The 12,512-nt window shown below is 40.7% G+C and overlaps 1 protein-coding gene across 1 annotated transcript; it reads left to right on the top strand.

The window, feature by feature from the left end:
* The first annotated feature begins 1,045 nt into the window (after window positions 1-1,045).
* cnrip1 (cannabinoid receptor interacting protein 1) lies at window positions 1,046-9,798 on the top strand. The gene is given in 3 exon segments (NM_001127084.1): window positions 1,046-1,289; window positions 3,728-3,872; window positions 9,183-9,798. Coding segments are annotated over 3 exon segments (489 nt in total). The 5' UTR covers window positions 1,046-1,110; the 3' UTR covers window positions 9,348-9,798.
* Window positions 9,799-12,512: the final 2,714 nt, after the last annotated feature.

Here is a 12,512-nt window from a genome sequence, read left to right as displayed (position 1 = left end):
AATCTATTCATTGATTGGATGATATTGGATCTTACTAGTACAGGAATAGGACCCATTATCCAGAATGCTCGGGACCAAGAGTATTCCGGATAAGGGGTCTTTCCGTAATTTGGATCTCCACATCTTAACTCTACTAAAAAAATCAATAAAACATTAATTAAACCCAATGGGATTATATTGCATACAATATGGATTAACTATATCTTAGTTGGGATCAAATACAAGGTACTGTTTTATTATTATAGAGAAAAGGGAATCATTTAACCATTAAATAAACCCAATAGGGCTGTTCTGCCCCCAATAAGGGGTAATTATATCTTAGTTGGGATCAAGTACAGGTACTGTTTTATTATTACAGAGAAAAGGGAATCATTTAACCATTAAATAAACCCAATAGGGCTGTTCTGCCCCCAATAAGGGGTAATTATATCTTAGTTGGGATCAAGTACAAGGTACTGTTTTATTATTATAGAGAAAAGGGAAATCAATTTTAAAAATCTGAATTATTTGATTAAAATGGTGTCTATGGGAGACAGGCTTTCCGTAATTCGGATCTTTCTGGATAATGGGTTTCCGGATAACGGATCCCCTACCTGTATTATGAATTCTGCCAAGTCTCTAGTGCATAGATACTAATACTCCCATATTAGGGTGACATTTACTTTAATTATTTGGGGGGGTGGTAGCACTTGTACATGTTGGGGGGCTCAATGCTGGGGATCTGAGCAAAATCCTTTTCCTACAGTAAACCCCTGTCAGACCGCCGCCCCTATTCAGCCCAGCTTGGTGGCCCCCAGTCTGCAATCAGTGCAGCCCAATGTGGCCGCCTGTCCCGGAGCCATAGTAACGTACTGATACCCCGACACACACCGGTACCGGGAGCCCTGCTGCAGTGCGGTAGGAAGGCCGCCCGGTGTATCCCCCCCCCCCAAGCCCTGCGGGGAGGAGACAGCAGCGGCCCCCCCTCCCCCTTTGGATTAGAAGGCAGCGATGTGCAGGGATTATAGTGCGGCGTGTGCCCGCCTGCCCCTCATGGCTCCCAGCTGCCTCTCCCATAGGGGCTGATCCCTCCCTCACACTCACTGTCACTGCTCCTACCGGCTGCAAGAAATGGGGGAGATTCCGAGTCTGGTGAAGATCGCCGTCTCCCTGAAGATCCAACCCAATGACGGGCCGGTCTACTTCAAGGTGGACGGGCAGCGCTTCGGCCAGAACCGGACAATTAAATTGCTAACGGGAGCCAAATACAAAATCGATGTCGTTCTGAAACCTGGAGCTGTCAGAGCCACGTAAGTACCGCTGCCTCCCCCATAGGCTCCTATAGGATGCTGGGCTGCTTCACGGTCCGCTAGCTGGGGGTGATGCCCCGCCATTCCTACAAAATCACTGGCAGCAAGTGTCTGCTATGGTATTATAGGGATATAAAGTCTATATGTGCCTCCCAGGCTCTCCCTATTCACTGTGTATATGTGTAGGGCTGTAGTGCAGCAGTGCCTAAGATGCCATGGTCCTCATTTCCTATAGAATTTCAATCTACTCCCATTATAAATGTTAATATTGGTATTTATTTATAATTTCCCTGGCTAATGGGGTTGAGGGATTTACTGCTGCCTTTCCCCTCTCTCTCAGGGCTGAGCTGTCAGTGGAAGGAGGTAATAAGGTATAAAGATCACATTCCTATAAGCAGGCCAAGCCAGCAGACACATTAATATAACATTAATATAGGCATTTGTGTTTTTATTTACAGTGTATCCATAATACCCCAGTCTATGTATTATTAACTCACCCGCCCATTTCTGTACATGGCACAGTAAGGCCTGTGACAAAGGAAAGCCTATAGGGATTTGGGGAATGTTGAACTATTGGACAGATGGTTCTGCAGGGGCGAGTATAAATCCAGTCCTGATAATGCCTGGAAACCAAATGGAAATCAGCGAATCTGTTGGAAACGTACATTCATTTATGTCTATCCAGTTCCATGCAGTGATATTGTGAGCCCTCAGTCCATTCAAGGCACAGTGAGGTAATAATGCAGCTCCTGTGCAAATGAATATGATTTAATGGGATTTTTAGCCAGTGAATAAACATTTTGTCACAAATAGGGCAAGTCGTGCTAATGCACAGACAGAAGGTCAGATAATGATAAGCACGAGCCAATAGGTCACATTATGCTAAGACAATTGATAGGTAATGATATTTATGAGACAATAGTGCACATAATGCTAATGATAGACAGTAGAACATAAGACACACAAATTATGAGACAATAGATCAAGCATTGCTATTTGGGAGTAAATAAGCCACATACTGTGATGCTGATGAGACACAAGATTGGGTTTTTACACTTATTATAAGGCAGAGACCACTTTCCCCTTAAACAATAACCATCAAATAGGAAATGCAAAGGTTTCTGCTTATTTATCATAGAAAACAATCCTTCCCTGGTGTAGTGCTTATCTCCAAAAATAAAATATTTCCTGTTAAACACATCCTCATTATGTAAGGCAGGGGTCTTCTGCGGGGCAGGATGTGCAAAGTAGTCAGTAGTCTGTGTCTCTTACCCCCCACCCCCTGCAAATGCTGGCTTTATTAGGAATGATTTCAAATTCAGTTGCCTGTGGTGACACCATACTGTTACATACAGTAAAATGTACTGCCTACAGTAACCAACCATATAACAAGTGCAGCTTGGGGGCCCCTGTACACTTCCCTAGTGTGCATTAGGCCTCATTCATTTCTGCACATTTCACCAGAACACTAGCCCAAACAGTTGTATTGACATTAGTCACTAGTCAGATCATTGCACTGTAATGCAGTCCTATGGTGGTGATATGGGTCCACATATATATACATGTGTGTGTAGATCAATTAAGTGTAGCATTAATAGCTAGACAATCAATTTTTAGTACTTAAAATAGGGGGTTATGTAAGAAAAGACACAAGGTGGTATATTTATCATGCTGTGTAAAAAAGTGGAGTAAAACATTACTGGTGATATTGCTCATAGCAGCCAATCAGATGCTTTGCATTGATTTGGTCTCTTTAAATCTTAATTGCTGATTGGTTGCCCTGGGCAACATCAGCGGTAATGCTTCACTCCACTATTTATACATTGTGATAAATATACCCCTTAAGTTTGCCCAGGAGCAGCAACCCATAGCACCCAATCAGCAGGTAGCATTTACTGGTCATCTTGTTGGTAGCTATGGGTTACTGCTACTGGGAAAACTTTTATAACATATGGGGGGTTTTCTTCTAGTACACAAGTACACATAAGGAAAATAGCCACAGCCTCTAAAGTTTAAGCCTCACAGGGTTTATTCTTAGCCTGTGGATAAATGTAGGCCAAGAATCAGCCCCTGCACTCCAATTTTGGATGTGCCTGAACTCAGAGCCACTGCATTGGCCCAGGTGCAGGCAGCCCTGGCTGCAGGAACATGGAAAGGCCGTTTGGAGCATAGGAGCTGATTCAGAGCTTGCGTTTAACCGCAGGCTGAGAGTCAGCCCTGTGCCACCATAGCCCTGTGTACCTGCCTTGGTAGCTCTGTCACAGCATTATTAACCCCAATATGGTGCGTATTGGGGCTAGACATGTCTCAAAAATATGGCGTTGTTTGCCTAAGTGACTGCTTTTATAGTTCCATAATCAGTTATAATAATGAAATACTTATTGTTACAATATTTTCACATATGTGGGCGGTGACTTGTTACCTAATACATCTTTCAGGACCATTAATTTAGGAGGTGTGATCATTCCCCTGGAGGAGAAATCAAGGGACCCTCAGCAAGCCTGCTATACAGCGTTCTATGATACAGAAGGGGTTGCACACACCAAAAGCGGGGAAAGGCAACCACTTCAAGTTATCATTCAGGTATGTATATTTCTTAATAGCATGCCACAAAATGTGCAGAGTTGTCCCCCCTAGTGCTAGCCATGGGAACATGCCAGCAGAGTCTTTGTCTTGTAAGTCCAGGACATTATCTATCCCCAGGCAAATTACAATTTGTCTTTGGATATGAACAAATAGGGCTTATACTGTAAGCCAAATAGACTAATGACCAATGCCCACAAAACAAAAACCAGTCAGTTTGAGCGACTTTGTGATGTTGCAGTGACAGAGTTTGCTGCACTGGCGCCGTGTGACAAGAAAAGTCACTTGTTTAACCTTAGACTTATGGCTACAGCTTTCAGTAAGAAAATTGGTATTTTATTGACAAAACTGATATCCAATTTCATACTATTCAGCAAAAGACACTAAATGAATAATTAATTTCTAGTGTGCAGGAATAAGACACAGTCATGCAGATATAAGGATTCTTCTTAAAAAGACAAACCTTAACACTAATCCCATCACTGCCATTGTATTAACCATACTTTCCCCCTCATTTCAGACTACTCCCTGCCCTTCCACCTTTTCTATTCCCAAGTCTATAAATATAAATTACCCCTCTGATTTTTACATGATCTTGCAACCTAACACGGAAGATAAAAAGTTCTTCTTATTCTGGTCAGATATTGGTTGGGAATGCAATCTTGTTAGCCTCATACACAGAAGACAACTGCTAACTTGAGGGGTCATTTATGTTGCAGAATACAGTGTTCAAAGTGCAAAAAGTAGGCTGTAATTTCTGCACTTTGCACTTGGCTTTCTGCTCTTGCAGAATGGCCGCAGGTCCCTGCACTCCATTTCAGAGGACAGAGATCTGAGGATAGTCCCTTGAATAGAGCACTGACTGTTACCCAAGAAGGATGGGCATGGGGAGTCAAAAAGGCACCCCACCCTTGCCCATACCCATGTTTAACTTGCTCTTCATTCAGATGTGCTAGTTAGGGAGGAGCAGGAGGTGCAAAAGGACCATGTCTTTACATCCTGCCCTGGCAGTAAGAACAAGGCTTGGCTATGCCTGTGTCTGTGATTTTCAATTAGAACACTCTAGTTATCAAGATACTCAGGATACATGGGCCTAGATCACAGAGAATGGTTCAATGATCCAGCACAGAGAGCTGGAAGAAACAGGCTTAGGAAGCCCCATAACTGGGAAGGTAACTACTGCTGTAACATATAAATTACTATTATTTACAAACTTTAAAAACTAGCTGTCATGCATAAACACAAGGTTCCAAGGCCTGGCCACTAAGTAAAGAGCGGTAGCCAATATGAGCCAGTGCATGACTATATAAACACTATTATTTGTACAAGTTAGGCTATGTACGTACACCAATACATAGGAATAAAAGTCATAGCTTTGAGCCTTCCTGCAAAAACATGACAATAAACTGGATTAGGCTTCTTAGGGGGCAGTAGTGCACAAAATAGTTGACATGAATGGTTGTTTAGCTTGCCTTAAGCTGGCCACTAAAGTCAGAGATTTGGGCAGTTTATTCATGTGGCCCACAAACTGAATGGTAACACCAAGTGCAAGAAATAGCTATAGAAATGGAAGGACAATTTTTATCAATAGAAAATGAAGTGAGTAACCTGGATGTTATGTTGGGAGAATGCTAAAACCTTGTGACTTAAAGAAAGTAAAACAATGTGTAAATATATAACAGAACAGGGCAGGGTGCAAACTGCAGAAAACATGATGTTTACCCAGCCTTGCACTTAGTAAATAACTAAAACTGTGTTTTTAATGCTCTAATGAATATTATAGGTGAACATGACAGCAAAGGATCTAGAATTGTTTCCTTTTGTTTAGCTTCATTCCTTTATTCTGTATTCTATACTTGTGCCTGGGGTAAGAGAGTTTCTGGTGTAAGAGAATTATTCATGCACTCCAGAACCCTCGGAATTCGCTTTATTTATCTGACTTTAAGGGGAATGATCTAATTTTAAGGGGGGTATTTATCAAAGGATGGAAGTAGAGTCCACCACTAATCTTCATAGTTTTTTTATTTAATATTAAAGCATTTTTAGGAGCATTTTTATTAATGGACAAATGCAATGACCTCTAATATATACCTTTGCCAAATGTGCCCCTAAAATCAGAAGACAGAGAGCCTTTAGGCTGATGTGGTGCTTGATATTGTTCTTTCTAAACACTCAGTGCTCAGCTCCCATACATCTGTCTGCTGCATGCTAATCCTGATTTGATCTATATTACACTTTCTAAATCATTTGCATCTAATCACTCCATCCTCTAAATTACATTGTATCTATAATCTGCATTCCAACTATGCTCTGCCATCCTCAATTATAGAAGCATTGATCGGGCACAGAGCATGAAGAGCTGTAGGACCAACTCATAGGGGCCTGTGTCAGTCTCATGAGATCTCTGCACCAAAAAGGATTTGGGCTTTCATGAGGGAGACTCCAGAATCTGGTCACATAAGATTTTTAATAATCTATGGGGGCTATGTAATAAAAGGCCCAGAAGCAGTAACCCTTAGCAACCAATCAGCAGGCAGCATTTACTCGTCACCTGTTTAAAGGAAAACATCTTTTATCTAACAGTCTTCCTAGGATTATGGTTTATCAGCCATATCCCTGGTTCGGTACTGAGAAAACCATTATTAGGCTGTTATAGGCATAAATGGCCTTCCCACAATTCCTAGGTGTAGCTTAATACCATATTCTCTCTGGTTCCTGTGTGAAAATGCAGTTTATGGCTACGAGTGCAAAATATTTATATCTCTAAGTGCTTGCAAATCATGTGGTTTTTGGAGCACTTGGTCGCCAGATTTTTGCCACAATTGCAGTACTTGTTTCAGTGTTTGTATTTCCACATACTTTACATACTGGTGGGACCCCATCTGAGATACTGTCTACATAGGTGTTTTGGTCTGTGTATTGCTCCAAAACCCAGCAAGCAGGGTGCACACCTACGGGTATATTTATCATGCTGTGTAAAAAGTGGAGCAAAGCATTACTGGTGATGTTAGAAAACCAAAGCAAAAGCATGATTGGCTGCTATGAGCAACATCACTGGTAATGCTTCACTCCATGATAAATATACCCCTCAGTGATACAACTGATAAAGAAGTAGGTCTGGGAGAAGAGCAAACTGATTCTGAAAAATTGGTGTATTACTTTAAGTGCTAAATGTTCATAGAGGGATGAATGATGGATAAGGTAGTTTTGTGCAGACACAAGTATAAGTCGCAACAACTTACAGGCAAGTTATGAGACCCTAGTGTGTGTGTGTAGGTAGTAGGGGCATTTTGGACATTAACAAAGACTTCAGACAGAAGCGCAAGAGGATTAAGGGGTGCAAGTGTCCTTCTGTCTAGTTCTGGCTGTGCTCCCCACTGTGCACTGGATAAAACATTTGGCAGGTGCAGCTGCAACAGGATCAGCATCAACAGGTGCAGCCCTGTCCTTTACAGCAGGGGTCCCCAACCACCAGGCCGCGGTGCCGGGCTGTGGACTGCTTGGCACTGGGCCGCCGAGTCCCCCCGGCGCACACAGAGAGGCGGAAATGCAACGCGCATCACATGAAGGCATCACATGTGCATGAAGGCGCAAAAGGCCCCTCCTGTCCGTGGAAATTTTTTTTTTCCTTGCAACCAGTCCTTGGGGAAATAAAGGTTGGGGACCAGTGCTTTACAGCAACTACAAGGCCTTTTGTGCCTGTGTCTACTGCTGCTCCCCAACTTGCACATTGTGTAGTTCTCCCTTGGCCCCTCATGAATACATTGCTGTTGACCACAGGCATCACTGTATTCCAACCTACAGCAATCGACTAGGGTGAAAGTGTGAAGTCCCACATCATAAATGATCCCTATTGTATTGTAACCTGCACTGGAGCAGGGTCTGAAATGAATGGGGATAAGCTCCATGCTCGACAGTTTTAATCAATGAGGGATACTTTTGCTTTCTGTTAGTTATGTGTTATATTTGTTCCCATCTGTCTTTCTCATGTTTGTCATTATTCACAAGCACAAGCTCCATCTGCTTAGTGCAAAATTGTTCCATCTTTGTAATGTTTTGGTTTTTACTCTAAACCAGAATGATTTTTATTTCGACCATTTATATCTTCTATATTTAAGCAGCACTTTGCTACATGGGAGATCACATTTATTTTACATGAATACCATTCCTCCTTCCTATTCGCTCGCTAGCCAATTGTCCCGGACAACGCATGTGCAGTAGAGTGAAAAGCCGACTTCTCTGTTAAAGTTCCGCTTTTCACTCTACTGCGCATGCGCGCGCGAACGATCAGGAAGGAGGAAGAACTGCAGGTACCCCGGGCTGGTGCTGTTCTCTCTGTACAGGTACAGGTAAGCGATTAAAGTCACTTGGGGGTGCCTGACATTTTGGCACCCCCAAGTGACTTTGCCTTTCCTTCTCCTTATTCCTTCTCCTTATTTGCGTCTCCCCGCCTGGCCCTTATGAATACAGTGCTGCTGAACACTGGCAACATTGTATTCATCGGAGACAAGCAGGCCTCTGCACTCTTTCTGCAGGTCTCTGATTGGGGGAACAAAGACTTGCTGCAGCAAATCATCTTAGGTGCAGGGAAAAGTGCAAAAAATCATAGCAGATTTTATTTATGTTCTTCACTTTGCTTCCTGCCCTGCACATAATAAACGTGTTCCTCTTAGCGCTCAAAACTGCAATCAAATCTGATTGCAAATCTGGCGCTAGGTGCAAAGTGCAGCACCAGTGGCCCAAGTCGGCCTTGTCCTGATCATCTGCCTAAGGGTGGTAAGTACAGAACTATATAACGGACTGCTACCTCCAATGCCCACATGCCTCCCATGCAATATAGTACAATGTGGGGCTGACACACTTTATACATGAGGGTTGGGCAGTTTCGCTCCAAAACTAGCATATTAAAGTCTCTGTAGGCCTCAATTGTACATTTAATTGCATTTTGCACATTGCATGGTGCATTGTGCGACTTGGCGCAGGTCTCTGATTGGGGGAACAAAGACTTGCTGCAGCAAATCATCTTAGGTGCAGGGAAAAGTGCAAAAAAACATAGCAGATTTTATTTATGTTCTTCACTTTGCTTCCAATTGTACATTTAATTGCATTTTGCACATTGCATGGTGCATGGTGCATTGTGCGACTTGGCGCAGGTCTCAGATCTTTTAGATCACAGAAACCTAAAATAAATAAGTAAAATCAACTGCTTTTAGGAAACAATGTTATTCGAAATGAGAAATACAGTAAAATAATGAAAAGGTACAATGTTAAACATATGCATGAATAACCATTGTCTTGTCTCCCTGACAGTTCGAAGAAATCGGGAGCTTCGAGACTGTATGGCAAGTCAAGTTTTACAATTACCACAAAAGAGATCATTGCCAGTGGGGAAACAGCTTCAGCTGCATTGAATATGAGTGCAAGCCCAACGAAACCCGCAGCCTTATGTGGATAAACAAAGAAATGTTCCATTAAAGGTTTTCGGAAGCATCCAAGGCTGGACAATCCCCTGCAAAATCTACAACCAGCACAAAAGGCTAATCAGCCTTAAACTCACGACACCTAACGCATATCACAAGCTACAACAGCGGTTTTGGCTATGGCCACTATGTTGATGTTTATTTAAATGGAATATTATTGATTTGTTTGTATTATTTGTAAAGGTTTCCATTAGTGTTGCTTAATATATATATATATTATTTTTTACTTACCCTTGTGAAATTATGTAATTTGCGCAACCTCTGTTTACTCTGTAGTTCCATTCGGAAAGCTAGTACCTGAATAGTTCTTTAGATTATTGTAGAATAGAAGGAACATAGCCGATTCTATTTTCTATATGATCTGCCTTTGTTCTGCCACTTTGTGGAGAAAAAATTGTCAGTATGTTTTCCTTTTTTTTTGTCTGATACACTGCTATGTTTTGCAATACTGTGTGTTGTTGGTTTCTTTTAAATGTGATCATATTAAAGGAACAGTAACACTAAAAAATAAAAATGTTTTAAAATAATTAAAATATAATGTACTGTTGCCCTGCACTGGTAAAAGTTGTGTGTTTGCTTCAGAAAGACTACTGTAGTTAATAGAAATAGCTGTTGTGTAGCCATGGGGGCAGCCATTTAAATTGAAAAAAGGAGAAAAGGCACAGGTTACATAAGAAGATAACAGATAAACTATGTAGAATACAATGGGAATCTGCTACTTATCTGTTATCTGCTTAGTAACCTGTGCCTTTTCTCCTACCCCATGGCTACACAGCAGGGTATTTATATAAACTGTAGTAGTGTTTATGAAGCAAACACACAACTTTTACCAGTGCAGGGCAATAGTGCATAATATATTAATTATTTTTATACACTTTAATTTTTTGGTGTTACTGCTCCTTTAACCCTGTAAAAGAAAAATTACTATTTTTCATGATATAGGGATTTATACCAGAAAAATATTTTATGGACAATAATTTAGCTGATTCGGAAAGCCTCATGTCTCTCGAACGTGCCAATACCAGATATATATAGTTTCATGGAGATTTCTGACGTGCATAGATCAAAAACTCCCAGCAGTAAATTATACTTAAGATTGCAAAGCCAAAAATCCTGGAACGTTAGGTTTACGCAGGAAACCATATATTTTTGAAAAGTAGACATTCTGCCGAATCCAAATTGGGTAACCATGTAATTCTACTCCTAAGTACCAAACAGCAATGCTTTTCTGAACTTTATGAAAATTCTAAAAAATCACTTCAAAGCTTTTGCTTTCAAACATCTTATCTCCCACATAACATTAGGTACCAAGAAAAAACATCCCAAATATGAAAGCTAAGGGCTCACTGAACAGTTTGATGCCCATTGTGCATAGGATCACCAAAGTATCTGGCATTTAGAGACCCCAAAAAGAAGTTAATGCATACAAATTGCCCCGGAGATCTCTTTAGCTATTGAAAATTCACCACATTTACTGAATTGGTGTAGGGTAAAAACACAAAAAATACGTTGGCTCCCCAAAACCATATATTTTTAGAAAGGACACATTCGGGTAAATTCAAAATGGGTTCCTATGTCTTTCTATTACAAACTACGGAGTCGCAATGCTTTCCCAAAATTGGCGGTTTTGATGATATACCTAAAAATCGCCTCAAAGCTTCCACTTTCCAGCACCTTATCTCTCACACAGTATTAGGTACCAAACATCCTAAATATGAAAGCAAGGGTCCACTGAACAGTTTGATGCCCATTGTGCTTAGGATCACCTAGAAAATCATATATATACCATATATATATATACAAAAATGGGTAAATACATCTTTCTACTACAAACTACCAAACTATAAAGCAATGCAAAATGTAGCTGTTTTTACGAAATTTCTAAAAACCGTCACAACGCTTGCATTTTACTCTATTATATACCCCACATTTCATAACATATCAACATACAACATTCTATACATGAACGTCAGGGGTCTACTTTACAGTTTGATGCTCAATATGCATAGATTTACCAAACTACGTGGTATAAAGACACACCAAAATCGGTATACAGCAGACAAAATTTCCAAGTGCAAAAGCAATGCGGAATGCAATAAAATTGCTAAAATCCAATAAAATCATTAAAAACAATGCTTGTTTTGCCTAGTGTAATCTGCAGTCAGAATTAAAGTTTGAATATATTGGTCAAAACCTGAGAGGTGGCAACTCTAGCTCTACCTCACCAGACAACCAGGGTCGGGCTGGCCTGTAGGGATATAGGGAATCTCCCGACGGGACCTCAATAGGATTGTTTTGCATCCAATAAGGATTATTTATATCTTAGTTGGGATCAATTACAAGGTACTGTTTTATTACTACAGAGAAAAAGGAAATCAGTTTTAAAATTCTGAATTATTTGATTAAAATGGAGTCTATGGGAGATGGGCTTTCCGTAATTCGGAGCTTTCTGGATAACGGGTTTCCGGATAAGGGGTCCGATACCTGTACTATGATTTTCCCTTTGACAGTGATTGAAAGAATGCATATATCTCTGCATCCACAAGGTGGCAGTCACAGATCTGACTAATATAAATGTATGCATTGCCTTGAAGAATCTATTGGGACTAACTATACTATTCTATGACTGAATCAAAGCTTTTTGCAGATCACAGAGCTAGCTATAGTGATCTACTTATTGATGTAGAACAGAAAGCTCTTATTTTCCTTCTTCCTATCTCTTTTGTATTTTCCTTTACCTCTTTTGTTCTTCTCTTCCATTCCTTTCTGTTATGTTGTCCTCTTTCTCTCATTACTTTCTTTTCTTTCATCAAACAGGGAGCTGTTGCTCTGTGAGGCTACAGTTTATTGTTACTGGCACCTTTTATAACGTATCTTTCTATTCAGGCCTATTCATCGTCAAGTCTTTCAGTCACACCACAGCCTGGCTGCAAGGGAAAACTGGAGCCTAGCAACCATATATCTGCTAAAATTCTAAATTGGGGAGCTGCTGAACAAAAAGTAAAATAATTAAAAAAAAGAAGAAGAACAAGTCTACATCATACCAAAACTTAGTTTAAAGTTAAAGTACAACTTAAAAGGAATACAGTAATGGGAAACATGTTTTTTTTTCAAAACACATCAGTTAATAGAGCTTCTCCAGCAGAATCCTGCATTGGAA

The sequence above is a fragment of the Xenopus tropicalis genome, chromosome 5 (genome assembly GCF_000004195.4).
Source record: "Xenopus tropicalis strain Nigerian chromosome 5, UCB_Xtro_10.0, whole genome shotgun sequence".
NCBI classification, from domain to species: domain Eukaryota; kingdom Metazoa; phylum Chordata; class Amphibia; order Anura; family Pipidae; genus Xenopus; species Xenopus tropicalis.
Note: the sequence above shows the minus strand (reverse complement) of the source record. Positions and strands in the feature narration are given on the sequence as shown.